This window comes from Heterodontus francisci, chromosome 8, assembly GCF_036365525.1.
Source record: "Heterodontus francisci isolate sHetFra1 chromosome 8, sHetFra1.hap1, whole genome shotgun sequence".
Lineage (NCBI taxonomy): Eukaryota > Metazoa > Chordata > Chondrichthyes > Heterodontiformes > Heterodontidae > Heterodontus > Heterodontus francisci.
This window is the reverse complement of record NC_090378.1, coordinates 122,565,673-122,587,448: the sequence shown is the minus strand read 5'-3', so window position 1 is coordinate 122,587,448 and position 21,776 is coordinate 122,565,673. Positions and strand designations below refer to the sequence as shown.

At 45.0% G+C, this 21,776-nt stretch overlaps 1 protein-coding gene across 1 annotated transcript in view; it reads left to right on the top strand.

Moving 5' to 3' along the window:
- The window catches only part of LOC137373260 (ral guanine nucleotide dissociation stimulator-like 1), a 58,575-nt gene that overhangs the window by 20,590 nt on the left and 16,209 nt on the right, over positions 1–21,776 (top strand). Inside the window, exons 13-17 of the mRNA XM_068038110.1 lie at positions 920–1,053; positions 4,219–4,434; positions 8,545–8,648; positions 8,738–8,842; positions 11,599–11,671. Coding sequence (XP_067894211.1) covers positions 920–1,053; positions 4,219–4,434; positions 8,545–8,648; positions 8,738–8,842; positions 11,599–11,671 — 632 coding nt within the window. The remainder of the gene's footprint in view (positions 1–919; positions 1,054–4,218; positions 4,435–8,544; positions 8,649–8,737; positions 8,843–11,598; positions 11,672–21,776) is intronic.

Genomic DNA, 21,776 nt, shown 5'->3' with positions numbered 1-21,776 from the left:
GACACCCATGAGTTCATGCAGACTCTGTCCAATAGTTTTGAAGTTCAGTTGGGTTTCCTTTTGGATTTTTGAAATTACTTCAGAATTCATATTTCAGTTAATTTGATTAGAAATAAATCATGGAGTGAGTGCTGTGCTGATGTTGATTGGAAGAGGTTCCTTTTTGTCTTTTGTGCCAAATTCTTATTTTCCACTCAAATTTCAACTTTTTGTAAAGTCTAAATCTGTCCAAGTATCGCAGAGGCCCTTCCAACACATCACTGCACTTCTGGAAGGGACCCAAGAAAAGTTTACCTCTCCTTCTCCAAACCCCAACCTCAATTCAAGGGATTACCATTATTTAATACACAAGAGCAAATCCTGCGGAGTTCATCTTCCGCTTGAGGTTGCATTATCGTCTGATTCACAGAATTGTTCCAGTGCTAAAGGAGACCATTCAGCCCATCGTGTCTGCACTGGCTCTCTGAAAAAGCAATTCCCTCAGTTCCATTCCCCTGCCTTCTCTTGTAACTTTCTGGGTAATTTCCTCTTCAGCTGTTGCTGTCAATGGTATTATTGTTATACTCTGTGACTTACTGTATTGCAAGGTTATTTTTGAAACAAGAACTGTTAAATCAGTTGGAAGATTTGATCAGGCAGAGATTACTTCCCCGTCCATTGTGTCTGCTTAATGGGGACGCATCAATAAACAAAATTGTTTTCTTGCCACTTCAGTGCTCTCATTAAGAGGCTTTGACTGAAATATTGTACAAGACTAATTTTACCAAATCTAGATTAAAAAATACAGAAGTAAGAACATTTTTAAAGCAGTGAACAATTTCCAATCACGCAAGTTTGAGCCAATTCTTTTGTTAGATGTTTTAGTTAAGTGCTGTGAACTTTGGGCACAAAATAAATGTTCTTTTTTCAATTTGCACAGATAGTTACCATGGAAAGATCATGTTCAACCGGGGTGAGGAGGGCGATGCAAAGGTCGAGGAAGTTGAAGATAAACAGGATATCTTCTCCTTCCCATCAGGCCTAGTTGCAGAACAACTGACATATATGGATGCTGTGAGTAAAGAAGAATTTGAGACCATTTTGTCGGTCCAGTTACTCAATTACTCTAACTGTGATGTTTCAGTCTGCAGTAAGCATTCTGATCTCTCTTCACATCATTAGTACTATTAGTGCTCCATTAGTCTCGATAACTCAGAGTTCACTTCACAATGCAGCGTTCTAAAACTTCAAAACATGTTTGACATGTGACTTCAGTATGAAGATTGGAATGTCTGTCAGTGAAAACTTCAACAGCCTTCTTCGTTTTTCTGAATATGAATGTCATGTGAAATAAGTAGCTTGGGAGAAGACTGAAAACCCCTTATTGCAACATGCAATACTGAGCTTCTGCACGATGGATAAGTAATAGTTCACGATTAAAGCGACAATGTTCAGAGTTGAGATAAAAATTGTAACAAATATGAGCAGGCCAGTGCATTTTTTTTTAAATTTGCAGATAAAACCTGATTCCAGCTTGTGTGAAAAAGCTTGGCAAACGTATCATTACAATGATATAACATGTTAAACATGTCGAAATGCAACCAATCAGTTTGAATGGGATATGATTGTGATGAGGTTGATCTGACAGATTTCAATGGACAGTACAACTGAGCAGGTTGCAAAACCAACCTTTCACCCCATCCCAGCAGTTTCCTATGGGCAGGTTGTTAAAGTTATCACCCATGATCTGCTTCTCAAAGAAAATTTTTTTAGAAATACTTTTCAACAAAACTTTTTATAATCTAAGTTAGAAATATAGTGTAACTGAAACTCTTACTTTATGCAAGTCTTTTCAGATTTCGAGGATTTTGGAAGAGGGGAATTTTTTTTCAATAAAAGCATTCTACAAATTGAGTTCCTTTAACCAAAGTTAGCTCTCCCCCAGATCAGGTAGCTAAGTATCTGCACGTTTATCACCCTTAACCCACTCCCTTTCCTCATCTACATGCTGCCCCATAGTGATATCATCTGCAGACATGAGGGTTAGCTTCTACATGTACGCTAACTCTACCTCCCTGCCATATCTCTTGACCTCTCCACTGCCATTGTGCTGCTAGACTGGTAGTTTATTATTCAGTTGTGCATGAACTGGAAATTTCCTGCCATTGAACATGGGGAAGATTGAAGGCATTGCCTTTCTTCAATATCCACCTGAAACTGCCGCCTGGCGGAACCAAACTGTCCACATTCTAAGTGTCCCATTCAAACCCATCAAAAAGAGAATTTACTTCCACCTCGAACATTGCCTCCCTTCATTCATACTTCAGCCCATCTTCCACTAAGACCATCATCCATGCCTTTGTCATCTTCGTATTCAACTGTTACAAAGCTCTCCTGTCCAGCCTCCCAAGAATCCAAATTTCTGCTGTCTGTATCCTATCCTGCACAAGGTCTCATTCCCCTATCATCCCTGTCCTCATTGACCAACACTAGCCCTGTCTCCCAATGCCTAGTGTTTAAATTTCTCATCTTTGTGTTTAATTTCTTTCAGTTTGTCCCTTCCTATCCATCTGAGCTCTTTCAACCCCTCACCATTTCTCTAACTCTGGCCTTTACACTGATGTCCCATGCTCAAGTTTCCTCTCTAAACCTTTTTTGCCTCTTTGCCTCCCTCTGCCCCTTTATGACCCTCCTTAAAACCTGCCTCTTCGACCAAGCTTTTAGTCACCCATCCTAAAATATTTTTTTTTGGACGCATCATCCATTTTTTCTGATTATGTGTTTTTGAATCTATTTGAGAGGGTCTCCTATGTTGAAGGTGGAGCCACTGAAGTTCCCTCTTGCCTTATTTTTGGCCTTTCCCAAAGCTTCTGTTCAGACAGTGATCTTGGTTTTCATTTGAAGAGCATGTCTACCAAGTGTATGAAGGATGAGGTGTTCTTTTGCATCTGTTAATAAAGTGATTGTAGTTTGTACTACCAAACATTTTAATTTGTGCATTTGTGGTTTGTGAAGAGTAGGTAATCTGGTCAAAAATAATCTTTGATTTCCCTTTGTGCACATTCTGGGCAGAGATTTGTCTCGAATGGTGGCACAAAAGGTGTGGTATTGGATCGGCCACCCGTGATACATAGCACCCAATATTAGCGGGCAGCCAATCCAATAGTGCACATTTTGTGCCACCAGCCAAGGCAAATATCTCCTTCTATATCTATGTGGTCATCATAAACTTGGTCGCTGTTAAACCATGTCTTTTAGCTTTAACTATTATTATGACCCAGTGAGAAATGTCTCGGGGTCACTCTCAGCCTTCACCTGGTCTTCCCGTAACAGGGTTTAATTTTAAAAACACTTTTTTTAGCTCCCCCTTGGTGAATCCTTGTTCACTGCTTTCCAATTATAAGGCAAAGAAACTAGCACAAACAGGCTTTCTCAGGTTTAAAGAAGAAAAGTTGAAATTTCTGAAACTTAAAAATGAACTCTAATTCAGTTAACGGCTATGGCTACATGACACACCCATGCTAACATGCATATGCGATACACACATGCAAATAGAGACAGAAAAGAGTAGAAGAAAAATAAAGTGGAAAAGTTTGAGGCAATATCTGAAGAGTTGTTGTTCTGGTTCGTTGAGCTCACTGCAGAGTCCTTGACTGTAGGCAGATCTTGCTTTTTGTTGAGGCCCAGTATTCTTCTTAAACCTTGTTCGCTGTCGGAGACTTTTCTCTTTTGGGGTTCATATGTCTTCAGTGGATTCAGAGGCTTGTGAGAAAGAGATGGGAGCAGATAGGAGAGAGATCTTCTCAGTCCAGGAACAAACAGACACTCTGCCTTCAAACTCTCTGTGGCCAGTTCAAAAGAACAAGCTGGAATAGCGAGAGAGTCACGTGACCAGCTGGTCTAACCAGTCCTGGCCCTTGTGGATTGCATCTTCCTTAGCAGGCCCTGGAATGCACTTCCTCACCTTCGATGTCTGTTAGTATGTAAATGTTTTTTTTCAGCCACGACTGATCTGTTTAACAAGTTATTTCCTTGCTCCAACAAGTTATAAATCAATGTTCTTGACAATATTGATGTACCTTATTCCTGGCAGGTGGGGGCCTAGTATGACATTATGTTATTGCAAAGCAGCATGGCTATTTGACCTTTAAATGGATAATTTTTGTTTGTACTGCAGTGTTTAAGTGGTCCATGGTACTGGAAACATCTTAAGTCTTTGTCTTTTCCACTTTTGATCAGGAACTGTTCAAGAAAGTAGTGATCCACCACTGCCTGGGCTGCATCTGGTCACAGCGCCACAAAAAACAAAATCAGCACCTGGCGACAACCATCCGGGCCACAATCACACAATTTAATAACATCACTAAATGTGTGATCAGCAGCATCCTAAAAGACCGAAATCTGAAGCCAGACCAGAGAGCCAGGTTGCTTGAGAAGTGGATCACTATTGCTGAGGTACTGCATTGTTTATCGATGAGACTATATGAAAGGCCAAAGGCTACAGTAAGGGAAGCCACCAAGGTGGAAGAGAGCCTATAAGTCAAGACCAAGCAGCTCAGGAATCGGTGATTAGATGTTAAGCTCAGGTTTTGAAAGCCTATTAGTAGATTGTAGGAGAGGGAAGATCTGAGCAAGGGAGGTTTATGAGGAAGAAGAGTTTGAATGCTTCTGTAGAATGGTGAATCCTGGCACTATTTCCATTCTGCTAAACTTTGTCTTTGCCCTATACCTGAATATACGCACATTCCTACAGGTATGATTGGAAAGAGATAAAGAGTGGGAATTTTGACTGACTTATTTTTCTCTCTGCCTCCATTGGGCCAAGTGCATGGAGGACACTCTCGCTGCTGTCTTGGCTGAGATTAGCTAACTCAGTATCAACAGTTTTATTTTAGTCCAAACGTAGCAAATAGAAGTGCATTTGGTTTTCTGATTTTTGTATGCTTTTCTTTAGATGGTTGTCTTGTGCTGCCAGTCCTGCCCATCAGCTCTTTACACTAGACATTACAATTTATTATTCATCAGCCTAATACAATGAACAGGAAGGCTTCCCCCTCCCCTCTTTCCCCCCCCACATTACGATGTCCCAGACACCGCCATCACCATCTCCGCGTATGTCCTGTTCCACCGGCAGGACAGACCTAGCAGAGGTGGCGGCACAGTGGTATACAGTTGGGAGGGAATTGCCGTTGGAGTCTCATGGCATCAGGTCAAACATGGGCAAGGAAACGTCCTGCTGATTTCCACCTACCACCCTTCCTCAGCTGATGAATCAGTAGTCCTCCAGGTTGAACAGCACTTGGAGAACCACTGAAGATGGCAAGGGCACAGAATGTATTTTGGATAAGGGGCTTCAATGTCCATCAACAAGAGTGGCTTGATATCACCACTCCTGACCAAGCTGGCCGAGCCCTAAAGGACAAAGTTGCGATACTGGGTCTGGGGCAGGTGGTGAGGGAACCAACAAGAGGGAAAAACATACTTGACCTCGTCCTCACCAGTCTGCCTGCTGCAGATGCATCTGTCCATGACAGTAGGGTAGAAGTGACCACCGCACAGTCCTTGTGGAGATGAAGTCCCATCTTCGCGTTGAGGATACCCTCTATCGTGTTGTGTGGCACTCCCACTGTGCTAAATTAGATAGACTTCAAACAGATCTAGCAATGCCAAAGTGAGCAACCATGAGGCACTGTGGGCCATCAGTAACAGCAGAACTGTACTCAACCACAATCTGTAACCTCATGGCCCAGCATATCCTACACTCTACCATCAAGCCAGGAGACCAACTCTGGTTCAATGAGGAGTGCAGGAGGGCATGCTAGGAGCAGCACCAGGCATACCTCAAAATGAGGTATCGACTTGGTGAAGCTGGAACCCAGAACTACTTGTGTGCCAAACTTCGTAAGCAGCATGCAATAGACAGAGCTAAGCGATTCTATAACCTACGGATCAAATCTAAGCTCTGCAGTCCTGCCACATCCAGTCGTGAATGGTGGTGGACAATTAAACAAATTACTGGAGGAGGAGGCTCCACAAATATCCTTATCCTCAATAATGGGGGAGCCGAGCACAAGTGCAAAGATAAGGCCCTTCAGCTGCTTGATCAATGTAGAAATGTGTAGAAATGCAGCAAGACCTGGACAGTATCCAGGCTTGGGCTGATAAGTGGCAAATCACATTTGCAATAATCTTCAGCCAGAAGTGCCGAGTTGATGATCTATTTTGGCCTCCTCTTGAAGTCCCCAGCATCACAGATGCCAGTCTTCAGCCAATTCAATTCACTCCGCATGATATCAAGAAATGACTGAAGGCACTGGATACTGCAAAGGCTATGAGCCCTGACAACATTCTGGCAACAGTACTGAAGACCTGTGCGCCCAAGCCAAGCTGTTCCAGTACAGCTATAACACTGGTATCTACCCGGCAATGTGGAAAATTGCTCAGGTATGTCCTATACACAAAAAGCACGACAAGTTCAACCCGGCCAATTACTGCCCCATCAGTCTACTCACAGTCATCAGTAACGTGATGGAAGGTGTCATTGACAGTGCTATCAAGCAGCGCTTGCTTAGCAATAATCTGCTCACTGACGCTCAGTTTGTGTTCCGCCAGAGCAACTCAGTTTCTGACCTCATTACAGCCTTGGTTCAAACTTGGACAAAAGAGCTGACCTCAAGAGGTGAGGTGAGAATGACTGCACTTGACATCAAGGCAGCATTTGACCGTGTATGGCATCAAGGAGCCCTCGCAAAACTGGAGTCAATGGGAATCGGGGGGAAAACTCTCCACTTTTTTTTTATTAATTCATGGGATGTGGGCATCACTGGCCAGGCCAGCATTTATTGCCCATCCCTAATTGCCCTTGAGAAGGTGGTGGTGAACTGCCTTCTTGAACCGCTGCTGTCCCTTTGGGGTAGGTATACCCACAGTGCTGTTAGGAAGGGAGTTCCAGGATTTTGACCCAGCGACAGTGAAGAAATGGCGATATAGTTCCATGTCAGGATGGTGTGTGACTTGGAGGGGAACTTGCAGGTAGTGGTGGTGTTCCCATGTATTTGCTGCCCTTGTCCTTCTAGTTGGTAGAGGTCACGGGTTTGGAAGGTACTGTCTAAGGAGCCTTGGTGCATTGCTGCAGTACATCTTGTAGATGGTACACACTGCTGCCACTGTGCGTCGGTGGTGGAGGGAGTCATACTTAGCGTAAAGGAAGATGGTAGTGGTTGTTGAAGGCCAATCATCTCAGCTTTAGAACATCATTGCAGGAGTCCCTCGGGGTAGTGTCCGAGGCCCAACCATCTACAGCTAGTTCATCAATGACCTTCCTTCAATCATAAGGTCAGAGGTGGGGATGTTTGCTGATGATTGCACCATGTTCAGCATCATTTGTTACTCCGCAGATACTGAAGCTGTCTGTGTAGAAATGCAGCAAGACCTGGACAATATCCAGGCTTGGGCTGATAAATGGCAAATCACATTTGAGCCACGTAAGTGCCAGACAATGACCATCTCCAACAAGAGAGAAACCAACCATCTCCCCTTGACATTCAATGGCATTACGATCGCTGAAACCCCACTATCAACATCCTAGGGGTTACCATTGGCTAAAAACTGAACTGGAGAAGCCATGTAAATACCATGGCTGCAAGAACAAGTCAGAGACTGGGAATCCTGCGGCGAATAACTCATCTCCTGATTCCCCAAAGACTGTCCACCATCTACAAGGCAAAAATCAGGAGTATGATGGAATACTCTCCCCTTGCCTGGATGGGTGCAGTTCCAACAACACTCAAGAAGCCCAACACCATCCAGGACAAAGCAGCCCACTTGATTGGCACGCCATCCGCAAACATTCACTTCCTCAACCACCGACGCACAATGGCAGCAGCGTGTGCCATCTACAGGGTGTACTGCAGCAACGCATCAAGACTCCTTAGACAGCACCTTCCAAGCCCGCGTCCTCTACCACCTAGAAGGACAAGGACAGCAGATGCTTGGGAACACCACCACCTGCAAGTTCCCCTCCAATCCACACACCATCCTGACTTGGAATTATACTGTCATTCCTTCACTGTCGCTGGGTCAAAATCCTGGAACTCCCTTCTTAACAGCACTGTGGGTGTGCCTACCCCACATGGACTGCAGCAGTTCAAGAAGGCAGCTCACCACCACCTTCTCAAGGGCAATCAGAGATGGGCAATAAATGCTGGCCAAGCCAGCGATGCCCACATCTCATGAATGAACAAAAAGAACACCCCACCACTCCCTAAAAGAGTCTGTGTCTGGGTCATGCTCATTCTGAAGTCTCCTTTGGTGTCAATCACCATAGCTGTAGACCACCCATCAAAAATTGACAGATGATGAACTGAAGAGGTTGTTATAGCATCAAAATAAGTGAATAGCAAACTGTGAGTTGTCAAGAAGTGTGAAAATGTTTTTTCCATGAATCTGATTTTAATGCTGTTATTTTCACAGCTGACCTTTTTGGTAGAACAGTTCAAAGGTCTGAGGTATCAGGAAACTAGCAGGCACTGATATTTACAAAGAACTCTCTTGTTGTCCTTCTAGAAATCCAGAACAATTAACAATTACTCCTCACTCCGGGCCATTGTTGCAGCCCTGCAGTCCAGCCCAATTTATAAATTGAGGAAGACTTGGGCTGCTGTGTCAAAGTAAGTTCCTTTTCCAAAGTAGCCATGTAATGTTTGTCATAAAAATGTGATGATGAGTTGCAGATTCTACCCTGAGCTTCCTTGCACAGTGAGCTTCAGATTCTAGATGTGTTGGCAGGGCTACCAGAGACACTATGGTGCACCTCTAACAACTGGCTCATTGCCAGAAGTCTGTCTTCCTTTTGCTCGAGAATGTGAGTTACTGAGCAGTTTTCTTCAGTCGAATAATAAAACTGTTCAGCAACTTAAACTTTAAAGTATTGTGTTCCAAAATTGATCTGCTGTTAGATGTAACTGGCCATAAAATACTCCCTCTGTGGATATGTTGTGTCCAGTAAAGGGCTGCTACCTGACCTGAACCCAACAGGACCCGACGACATGTGTCGGTTTCGGGTCGGGTCGGGCTCCTCTTCCAGGTCCGGCTTTCAGGCTCGGGTCGGGTGGAGCCAGGCCGAGTCCAGGTCGGGCTCGGGTCGGGTCGGGTCGGGTCGGACACAGGCGGTAAGTGCTCTGCAGGTAAGTATTGAAATTAAAAAACTTACCTAAGCTGGGAGATCGGGACGAAACTGAGTCTGCGCAGTGAGCGAGTGACGTCACCATGACATCATCACGCATGCGCTGCAGCTTCCTGAATTAAGTAAAGGGATGGTCGGGTTGGGCTCGGGGGGGGTCGAGTTGAGGTCAGGCTTGGGTCGGGTCGGGCTCGGGTCGGCTGTGGTTCGGTCGGGTTCAGGTCGGGTTCTTTTTCCTCACCTGAGTAGGCCTTTAATGTCCAGTGATGTACGATGGTGGTTTGACACAATCTTTTATCTCCTGAGGAAGTGCACTAAATCCTTTAAAGCACGTTGCCTCAGACAATTTGATCCTGTCTGAATTTTTAGGTTTCTTGAAAGTTCTGCCAGGAGATTTACAAAAAGCTAGCTAATGCCCTGCATTGCATTTAGTTCTGAGAAATACTTAAACCCTTTTCAACCCCCCATTATCTCTGATTAAGAAGGGGAAAATAGAGTACGAGAGCAAGCTTGCAGGGAACATAAAAACTGACTGTAAAAGTTTCTATAGGTATGTGAAGAGAAAAAGATTAGTGAAGACAAATAAAGGTCCCTTACGGTCAGAAACAGGGGGATTTATTATGGGGAACAAAGAAATGGCTGACCAACTAAATGCATACTTTGGTTCTGTCTTCACAAATATCATACCAGAAATGTTAGGGAACACAGGGAGAGAAGAACTGCAGGAAATCAGTATTAGTAGAGAAATGGTGTTGGGGAAATTGATGGGATTGAAGGCCGATAAACCCCCAGGGCCTGATGGTCTGCATCCCAGAGTACTTAAGGAAGTGGCCCCAGAAATAGTGGATGCATTGGTGGTCATCTTCCAAGATTCTATCGACTCTGGAACAGTTCCTACAGATTGGAGGATAGCTAATGTAACCCCACTATTTAAAAGGGAGATAGAGAGAAAGCAGGGAATTATTGACCAGTCAGCCTGACGTTGGTAGTGGGGAAAATTCTAGAGTCCATTATCAAAGATTTTATAGCAGAGCACTTGGAGAACAGTGGTAGAATCGGACAGAGTCAGCATGGATTTACGAAAGGGAAATCATGCTTGACAAATCTACTAGAATTCTTCGAGGATAAAACGAGTAGAATTGATGAGGGGGAGCCAGTGGATGTGTTTTGTTTGGACTTTCAGAAGGCTTTCGACAAAATCTCACATAAGAGATTAGCATGTAAAATTAAAGCGCATGGGATTGTGAGGGATAGAAAATTGGTTGGCAGACAGGAAACAAAGAGTAGGGAACAATGGGTCTTTTTCCGAATGGCAGGCAATGACTAGTGTGGTACCACGGGGATCGATGCGAGGACCCCATCTATTCAGAATATATATTCATGATTTAGATGAGGGAACTAAATGTAATATCTCCAAATTTGCAGCTGACACAAAACTGGGAGGGAGGGTAACTAGTGAGGAGGATGCAGAGAGGCTTCAGGGTGATTTGGACAAGTTGAGTGAGTGGGTAAATGCAAGGCAGATGCAGTATAATGTGGATAAATGTGAGGTTATTCACTTTGGTGGCAAAAACAGGAAGGCAGATTATTATCTGAATGGCTATAAACTGAGAGAGGGAAATATGCAACGAGACCTGGGTGTTCTCGTACACCAGTCGCTGAAGATTAGCATGCAGGTCCAACAGGCGGTAAAAAAGGCAAGTGGTATGTTGGCCTTCATAGTGAGAGGATTCGAGTACAGGAGCAGGGATGTCTTGCTGCAATTATACAGGACCTTGGTGGTGCCACACCTGGAATATTGTGTACAGTTTTGGTCTCCTTATCTGAGGAAGGATGTTCTTGCTATAGAGGGAGTGCAGCAAAGGTTTACCAGACTGATTCCTGGGATGGCGGGACTGACGTATGAGGAGAGATTGAGTCGGTTAGGATTATATTCGCTGGAGTTCAGAAGAGTGAGGTGGGAATCTCAGAGAAACCTATAAAATTCTAACAGGACTTGACAGTGTAGATGCAGGAAGGATGTTCCCAATGGTGGGGGAGTCCAGAACCAGGGGTCATAGTCTAAGGATACAGGGTAAACCATTCAGGACTGAGATGAGGAGAAATTTCTTCACCCAAAGAGTGGTGAACCTATGAAATTCATTATCACAGAAAGCAGTTGAGGCCAAAACATTGTATGTCTTCAAGAAGGAGTTAGATATAGCTCTTGGGGCGAAAGGGATCAAAGGTTATGGGGCGAAAGCAGAAACAGGTTACTGAGTTGGATGATCAGCCATGATCATAATGAATGGTGGAGCAGGCTCGAAGGGCCGAATGGCTTACTCCTGCTCCTATTTTCTATGTTTCTATGTTTGCTGCTACATGTCTGAGTCTTTGACAGCCATTGATTAATCTGCCTCTATTCTCTCATGATTAATTTGTCTCATTCTCTTGATTAGGAGCAGCATGGGATTGTTCGAGGAGCTTGAGGAACAATGCTGCCATCGAATTAATTATCATCTGGGTGAAGAGGTAAGATGTTGCACTTGGTCCAGTTTATCCATATTCATCGGGTGTTCAGTGTTTAAAAATAATACCTGCAATGTGTTAAACTGGTGGCTGACTGCATATGGGTGTTGTCAATCGATCAGGCAGCTGGCGAAATGTAAACTGTGTACTCGGTGGTCTGGCTTGGCTCAAGTCTTCAAAGCTTCTGTCAGTCTCGATACATATAATGGAGGTAGATATTATAATTAACTATTTAAATAAACATACTTCTAACAAGGGTATGTTGATAATGATGTAAACTCAGTAATAAACACAGAAAGAGAATCTACCTTTAAAATTTGAACTCTTCAACAAAGTTTAAAGTGGGATTTGTGCCAGTGATTTTTCCTTTTGCTTTGTGCAGTGGGAGGGCCTTTTAAATGCAAGGTGGGGCACTTACACATTTAATTGGTTCCCATAAGTAATTATTAGTTGAATGATCACCTGTTTTTCTTCCTTTTCCTGTTTGTTCTGTATAATAAGGATAAGTAACTGCATGGGAACTGGGACATATTTAGAATATTGCTTTGTTCGTTGAATACTTCAGGCTATGATTATCTAATTTCAAATAGTTTGTGCCAAAACAGACACAAATTAGAGCATCTTGCATCTTCTTCAGTAAGTTCCAGAGAATACTGAATATGCCATATGGACTAAGACCACTTTCAGAACAACTCTTGTTCTCTCGTGTGCATAGCAAAAACATTTGATGGATTTTTGGTGGTACTATCAGAATATTTTGAAAGCTCTGAAAGACAACTACGTTTACCAAAGTTAGAGTTTTTTAAAAAAAGGCCGAACTGGGAAAACACATTGACCACATTTTGAAATTGACATGTAACACCTGACCCTTGGGCCAGCATTTAATCTGGGCAATGGGGATCTCGACGTCCAGCAAAAGTGCGAGTGAGAACCCCATGTCGTTCCTTCTGAGGGAGGCCTGCCGAATCAAGTGCCAATTAGGTACTTAACTGTACAAAGACGGGCCTTCCACTGGGTCAAGGACCCTGGTGACGGACGTCCCGCCCTCTGAGAGCTGCCAGCCACTCAGGCCAGCAGCTGTTTAACTGAGCAGCGCCACCACAGAGGCTGTTGCTGCTGCCAATGGAGCACTGACCCGAGGCCTAGGAGTAGCACTGGACCCAGAGCACAGGTAGGTCAGGGCGGGAGGGGTCTCGTGGTATGGGGGTGTGGGGTAGGGCAGTGTATGGGGTTTGGCAGAAAGGGCATGGGGGTAGCTATCAACAGGCCCCCCAACCTGATGCCAGGTCCCTAATTCAAGCCCCCCTCCTCCGCCCTGGAGCCGGAAAGCATCCCACATGGTTTTTCTTACTGTGCTTCCCAGGGCCGCCTGCCACTTGGCTGATTGCGATGGCAGTGGGATGAGGCCATTAATTGGGCATTAATTGGCGGTGGGGCAGGAAGGCCGTTCACAGGCCTTCCTATCCCACACTTAATTATGGCGGAGGTGGGGAGGCAGCGGGGACCCACCGGCCACCACCCCACCCGATTACATGGTCTCCCCGTCTCCAAACCCGTCATGGGGGAGAACATAAAATTCCCTCCTCGGTGTCTGAAAAAGAGCAAAATGTGTTCAATCAAATTGAGAGGTTTGAAAGGCTTGCCTGCTGCTGTTATACAAAAAAATGAGTTGATGAAGTAACTTTTTTTGCCTTACTGTGTTTGGCAGTCCAACAACAAATCAGTTTCGCCAAATTGTATTTGTGTTTTTATCCAAAAAAACATGTTTCACCTCGAGCACATGTTTTTTAGACTTCTAGGAATTACAACAACTCCATTCTTCTCTCCTCATCCTACTCAGAATCACAGAATAGTTACAGGACAGGAGACCATCTGACCCATTGAGCCCTTGCCGGTTCTACAAGAGCAGTTTAGTTCGTCCCACTACCCCACCCTTTCCTGTAACCCTGCAATTTTTTTCTCTTCAGGTTCTTATCCAATTTCCTTTAGAAAGTCATGATTGAACCTGCTCCACCACCATTTCAGCTGCTGCATTCCAGATCGTAACCACTTACTGCCTTCAAAAAAAAGTATTTCCTCATGTCACCTTTGGTTCTTTTGCCATTCACCTTAAATCCGTGTCCTCTGGTTCTCGAGCATTCTGCCCAATGAGAAAAATTTCACTCTATCTACTTTGTTTTGACCCCTCATGGTTTTAGACACCTCTATCAAATCTCTTCTCAACCTTCTCTAAAGAGAACAACCCCAGCTTCTCCAATCTATCCACATAACTGAAATCCCCCATCCCTGGAACCATTCGCCTAAATCTTTCCTCACACCCACCACCAGCCAACCCACTGCCAACTCCCCCACCCCCCTGCCCCACCAATCGACCTTGCTACCACCAAGCTGTTGTTCAGTACTTGGCTCCATGAGGAGAATTTTTTTTACCTCCTCCAGACTTCCCGTTTTTAAACACATTAATTCAAATCAATAAAGTGAATAAAATGTTCAATAGGATTTTAAATAGAATGATTGGGCTGAATGGCCAACACAGTCGTTATGAACATGAAGAAAGTCTCCCATTCGTATAATGGCTTCTCTGCCAGTTGTAGCAAGTGTTCACTGTGTCTTGTGTGTTTTAGGAAACATTAGGCACCTAACACACTCAACCAAGTCCTCTGCATAGGGTGTAGTATCTGGCATCTTTATCACCACGATGATACCGAGAAGCCATGGTTTTTGGCTTCTGCTGTAGCTTCCTTCCTTGCTTAGATTGAACTGGACTGTGAAAAGTCTTTATATACTGTTTCATCTCGACCTAAACGTCACATCCCCTCCATCACCAAGACCACTTGCTTGTGCTTTTACATCATCACACGCCTCCACGCCGACTTCTCTCCATCTCCCTGGGACCTTTAAACCTGTTTTTGATGCCTTGACTAGATGTTTCCTACATCTTCCCGTCATTCAGCCTCCATAAATTTAAACATGGTTCACACCAGCCGGTACACAATCCTGCGAGTCGATCATTCCCACCACTGACCTTCATTGGCTCCCTATCCCCAATGTACTGAACTTAAAATACAAATTTTCAAATCTTTACAGCCTTGTTCTGCCTATTTCCTGAAACTTCCTGCTTCCACTCCCAATCCTTCACCCATCTCTATTTTCTTTTACATACACCCCCTCTCTTCACTGCACCATTGGTTGCAGAGCATTCAGTTGCTTCAGCCCAACTTTGGAACTCCTTAATTTCCTGACCGCCTCCACTTCTCTCCAGCTTCAAAAACCTTCTGAAATCCCATCTTTGCAACCAAGTTTTCAGTCATCTCTCCTAACTCTCTCATCATGCTCATTGTCCATTCATTTTTTATCTATTTCATTCCTCCACTTGCAATTAATCCTGATATTGGTTAGTTATAAAACTCTTTGTGCCAAATTGCCACAACACTGCTCATTGTTACAGTCAGAAAATAGTCAAAGCATGGGTTTTCTGTCTAATTCCTAATTGATTTTAAATGTAGCTTTTTGTTCTGTATTTGAAATGGACTAAATGTAGTATTTTTGTTAGAAAGATATGAATCTGAGTTCTAAAAGCAGACTGTCAGATGCTCAATTTTTCTGAACTCTAAGAAGACAATGTGAAATGACGTATTTCTGAAATACATTTGCAGGCTGGATGGAAACCTTTGGTGGGCCAATTCTGGCCCTTAGGCTGTATGGTGGAGGTGGTGGCGGAGTGGAATGTCACTGGACCAGTAATCCAGACACCCAGGCAAATGATCTGGGGAAATGGGTTTAAATCCCACCATGGCAGATAGGGTGAGATTTGAATCCAATTCATAAATCTGGAATTAAAAGTTAATCTAATGGTGATGGTGAAACCATTGTCAATTGTTGCAAAGCCATATTGTTCACTAATGTCCTTTAGGGAAGGAAATCTGCCATCTTTATCTGGTCTGGCCTACATGTGACGCCTGATCCACAGCAATGTGGCTGACTCTTAAATGTTTTCAGTGGGCAATTAGGGATGGGCAATAAATGCTGGCCTAGCCAGCGTTGCCGACATCCTATGAACAAATAAAAAAAATGTTTGACAACCTTGATCTAGACAAAATAGATCATTCAGAGAGGCATCACAGCTGTGGCAGACTAAATAGATTGGTTCCTGGGATGAGAGGGTTGTACAGATTGAGTAGTATGTTATGACCGGGTGAGAAAGAGATCGAGGGGTTCCCTCTCAGCCTTTGCCTGGTTCAACCGTAACACAGTTTAATTTTAAAAACACAGTGTTTTAGCTCCCCTGTTCACAGCTTTCCAATTGTAAGGCAAAGAAATCTTAGATTTAGACAAGAAAGGTGGAAGCTTATTAACCATAAACTCTAATCCAATTAACAACTACAAATTTGCGATGTGACCACGCTAGCGTGCATACGTGATAAACACACACACAGATACAAACAGAAAAAGTAGAAAGAATAAAGGGAAAAAGTTTGAGGCTGGGTGTATTTACAGTCCTTCGACTTCAACGTGGAGTCTTTGATTGCTGGTAAGTCTTGTTGTTCGTTGGGGTCCAGTGCACACTTTAACTTGTTTCGATGTCGGAGTCTTCTCTCTCTTGAGGTTTAAGCGACTTCAGTAGGTCTAGAAGCTTGTGAGAAAGCGAGAGAGAGGCAACCAGCAGAGAAGCTCTCTTGCTCCAGGTTCAGTTGCAATCTGCAGTCTGTCTTCAAACTGTCCTGCGCGTCCTTCAAAAATGCTTGGACCAGCAGGTTCGTCATGTGACCAGCTGGTTTAACCGTGCCTGCATTTGTGGATTCTATCATCTTAGCTGATCCTGGAATGCGAGTTTTCTTTCACTTTCAATGTCTGATCATCAAAATCCATTTGGGTTAATTGGACAAGGGAGTAGTTGCTTTGTCTCCACAAGCACTGTCTTTTAGTATGCAAATGATCCTTCAGCCAAATATTTGTTGATCTCTTTAAGCAAGTCATCTCTTCACTCCAGCAACAATTCAAAATTACTGTTCATATGACAAAATTAATGTGCCTCATTCTTGGCAGGTGGGGGTCTTCGACACCTCCATACCCAGTGGAATGAGATACGATATTTTTTTAAAAGAACATTTCATGAAAAGGGATCAGAGAGAAGATAAGTCCAGGAAAACACACATGCATCTCTCTCATTCATTCAGAATTCCTAACAGTTGTTACAGCCTATTTCTTCTTGGTAGCAGTGCTGCTTTAACCTGCCCTTTTTGGCATCCCAGTAAACATGTGATTTTTGGGGAAGTTTTTCAGTTTGCGCATTTCCATGACTGCCTAGGGTGTCTTTGTTCTTGTTAGGGTCTGCAGGGGGAGAGTTAGATTTAATTAGCTCTAAGTGGGAGTTCCGCTTATGTGCGTCGGCAGTGGGCGGTTCTACTTTGAACTCTCTTTCAGTGCTTTGAGGAGTCATACAAGGGCTTTTCACCTTAGGGGATGGTTGGTTCCCTTTTCCCCTGACTGTGGGGGAGGATTCCTTGCTAATCTTCCCTTTCACATCTGGTACACTCCTGATTGCAGGTATTTGTCCAGATTCTGCTGCACTCCAATGTGGCACCTCGACTTGGTGAAGCATCACCCTCATGGTTTCTCTGCCCTCTTGAGGACTTTCTTTGTCTCTGCAGGTTCCTGTAAATGCTGTTAGCATCTCTGGTGGGGTGCTTCTAGTGTCTGCATTTACATGGGAGGATGTGGGGTCTAACTTTTTAAATATTTTGGGGTTGGCTGACCGGACGGTAGGGGTTTCTATTTGGGATTTCTTTAACCTGCCCTCTTGGTTTCTTTGCCCCTTTCGCCAGCTGTGTGCCTGCCTGTGCCCTTTTGTTCTCGACAGGGTTCCCTTCCAGTTCACCAGCCCTCTGCTGGAGGGTCCTACAAACACCAATAAAGGACTTAGGGATGCTTGGGTAATGATCTGGCAGGGTCAGATTTCACTGTAGGTTGGGGTTTACCCTCAACCTGGCACGTGTGACAACTCCAACAGTATTCCACCACATCTTTGTGGCGTTTTAGCCAGTTAAAACACTGTCTTATATGGGCTTTGGTATTTCGTATACTGATATGTACAGCCACTGTAATCTCGTGTGTCCTTCTTAATATTTCTCTCCCGTACCTCTGCGGCACCACTAACTGATGAACTACTGTCCACTCCTTGCTCTCAGGTCTGTGAGGAGAACTCTATTTCCTCATCAGTACCTCATTCTTTAAATAGTAGCAGTTACGGACTCCCTCTGCTTCAATTTCAGACTGGGCAGTCTGTGCTAACTCTCGCAATACTGGGTCAGCTCGCTGAGCCTTGGCTAGGGAAGATTCATTTAATTCATTCCTGGGTCTTCTAACTTTCCAAAGAAAGTCTCAAACAGACAGACCTCATGGTCATCTGCCTGCAGTGCCAATTCAGTCTCCTCTCAGGGAGCTGGTTTGCTCATGGCTTGATTCACTACACATTCAGGGAAACTGCAGGGGCCACCTTCTGCCACTGCCCTGTCTTTCTGAACTCCTGCAGTCTGTCTTTCACTACTGGGGAAGCTACCACCTTCATCCCTGCCAGATCATTACCTAGGAGCAGGTCAACCTCATTCACAGGCAAACTAGGGACAATCCTTACAGTCACTGGTCCCGAAACTAGGTCGCACTCCAAGTGCACCCACTGTAAAGGTACAGGCATAGACTGCCCTCCAATACCATTCACCACCATTCTGATGTTTATTGCACTCTCTGGGGGAAAGGTCAGGCCTTTTCCCAGTAAAAGGGATCTAATGGCCCTTGTGTCCCTGAGGATTACTATGGGCTTGCTTTTCCCACTCGAGGGGTGTGGGGTTACTCTCCCTTCAGACACAACACCCTGATAACCTTCTAAAATCCTATTAAATTTTCCTGCACTTGCAGCGGTAGGCTTCCTGGGTCTGATTCTTACTGCAGTTAAAGCCACAGCTTGTTCTGCTGTTCTTTCCATCAGGGTCCCTTCTCCTTCACTGAGCGGCTATGCCCTGATTAACCCTACAGGTTTTCTCTTTAGTCTCCAGCAGTCAGCTCTCAGATGCCCTGCTTTATTACAATGGAAGTACACAGGTGCTCACTCCTACTTACAGCACCTTCCTTTTTGGCTGGAGGAGAGGCCCCTGTGTCTCCTGCTTTTCTTTCCCTCTCAGGATTGCTTGGGCTTCTATCACCTTCCCACCCTTTGTCCTTTTCAGATTTGTGGAGATGACGAGGAATTCATTAGCCAGCACTGCGGCTTGCCGGGCTCTTTGAACCTTCTGTTCCTCGACATGTGTCTTTATGGAGAGTGGGAGAGAGTTTTTAAATTCCTCGAGCAAAGTCACTTCTCTGAGATTTTCCTTGTTGAGCTGCACTTTCGGAGCCCTCAGCCACTGGTTCAAAAGCCAGCTGCTTACTTCTCTCAAACTCCAGGAAAGTTTGATCAGCCTGCTTCTTGACGGTTCTAAACTTTTGGTGGTAGGTTTCCAGTACTAACTCATATGCCCCAAGGATAGCATTTTTTTGCCAGTTCATAATCTGATGAACTCTCATCTGGCAACATGGAATAAAGCTCATGGGCTTTTCCTATTAACTTGCTTTGTATCTGCCGCGTCCAAGCCTCAACAGGCCACTTTAACTGCCTTGCCAGTTTTTCAAAAGTAACAAAAATCACTTCCACGTCTCCCTCATTGAATTTTGGGATCAGTTGGGAAAATGTTTTAATAATTCTGAACCCAGCCCTGAATTACGGTTCTCCATATTGGCCATGATTTCACTGGGGTTACTCTGTCGCACCCTAGTTAACTCAAGTCGCCTCAGCTCTCTGTCTTCGCATTCTTTCTGGAAGGCTCTTTCTTTCTCTCTCTCCTGTCTCTCTCTCTCTTTTTCTCTTTCCTCAAATTCAGGTTTCCTCTGTTCCAATTGTCGCTTTGCTCACAATACCCTGTCAGGGCTTAATTCTAACCCAGTTTCTGCTTCTTCAGATTCACAGGAAAAATGTTCGGCCACTAGTCTTAGGAGTTCAGACTTTCTAGCCTTGTCATGGACAGTGATCCCACACTGCTCAGCCATTTTTCTCAACTTTTCCAGACAGTGCTTTTAACTTATCACAAGTTACTTCACCCTGGCTTGGGGAACGACTGGCTTCAATCGCAGACAAGTTCGTACACTAGCACACACAACCACAAGAAAACCTGGATTGAAATCTTTTCTCTTTTTGATTGGGATCAATTTGACTTCCCACTTCCAATTTCCTCGCTTGCCTGTGGATCAATTCCAGATGCTACCACCCAAATTTCTGTTATGACCAGGTGAGAAAGGGGTCCAGGGGTTCCCTCCCAGCCTTTGCCTGGTTTGACCAGAACAGGGTTTAATTTTCAAACACGGGCTGAATTTTACCGGCCCCTTGATACCGTGGGTCGCAGTACAGGGGCTGGTAAAATTCTGCAGGGAGAGGCCCGCCTCAACCTGCGACGTCGAGAAGGGCCCACCACAAATTATTGATGGCGGGGGGACCTTGTTGCGGCCCATCCCCCCTGCTCCCCCCACCCCCGTCGCTCGGTGGCGACACCCCAATGAAGATATGTAAAACGGTACTTACCTCTGCAGATTATGCAGCCCACCGCCTCTTCATGGACACTTCCAGATTTTAAATTGAACAGGCAGCTATCACGTGCCATCATGTTCTGAACAGAAAAGCTGACGGGTTTTCAGAAGCAGATGTTTTCACGATGGAAGGTAAGTTCTGTTTTCAGGGGTCTCACTCTGCATTATGGAAGGGAGGAGGGAGGGGGGATTCGAGGAGTCTCACTCTGCATTATGGAAGGGAGGAGGGAGGGGATCTGGGACTACTCTGGGAAAGCTCTGCAGGCATGAAAGGAGCTACTGTGTACCCTCCCTCCGTAAACAGTGTCCACTCTGCGTTTGTTTGTGTTTGTGAAGGAGCAATGGCACTCTGGTCATCCTGTGCGTGGGCAGGGTACCAGAAAGGGTAGGAGCGTTAAGATTATATTGATGGTAGGGGCAATCGATGCAGCTGGAAGATCTTGATGTGGTCATGCTGTGCCACTCTTGAGTGTTGGCCAAGATGAGCAATGCCATGCCACAAAGTTGATCCATGAAAGCACCTGATGTACCCGTCAACACCAATCCCTGCCCTCCTTGGAGCCTTCGAATAAATGAAGGGGTCAACTTTATTTATCACATGGAAATAGGTAGGCTCATCCTACATTGTGTGATGCTCTGCTCCTGAGGATCCATATGCGCCTGAGGCAAAATCAACAGGCAGGTGCGATCCATGTAGAGGCCCCCGGTCGTGAGCAGCAACCCCCAAGGGGAGCTTGCCTTTATGATTGCTGTGCATCGACAGGCTCCACATGACATGCCATCAGATGTCAGAGCACCAGTGTCAGATGCGATTGCGCATGTAGAGAGGGTGGTGACATGTCTCTGTGCCCTGTTCAAAGATGACCTGCAGCCCATCGGCTTTGGTAGACATCCTATCCCTTTCGTTCTCATAGTTTCAGTGGTTATCAAGCTTGACACCTTTGCAGCTTTTCAGGGGCCCACCAGAGACCTTTGTGGGATCACACAGTCAGCAGTGCACTGCTGCATCAGGGAGGTCACCAATGCCCTGCACCAGAAGGCCAGTGAGTATGTCCGCTTCAGGACAGTCTCTCACAGCTAGGCTAAGAGAGCCATCAATTTCGGCACCATTGCCGGAGAACCATAGCTTGTAACGTTCATAGACTGCATTCGTGTGGTCATAAGGCCTCCCGCCAGGCTACTACCTGAAGACGTCACCATTAAAGGATCCCTCTCAATCTGGGTGAAGCTGGTATGTGATCACAAGAGATGCTTCATGCAAATCTGTGCCTGCTTCTCAGGCAGCTGCCATGACCCCTGGGACCTGCGCTAGTCCCAGCTGCCACCGCTGTTCACTGAACTGGCTTAGATGGAGGGGTGGCTTCTTGGAGATCAGGGCTATCCTTTGCAGACATGGCTCCTGACACCAGTGACAGATCCCACCACTGCTGCAGAGAAGAGATACAACGCCAGCCACTGAACTGCAAGAGCTGGAGATCAGCATGCTGAAAGAGCG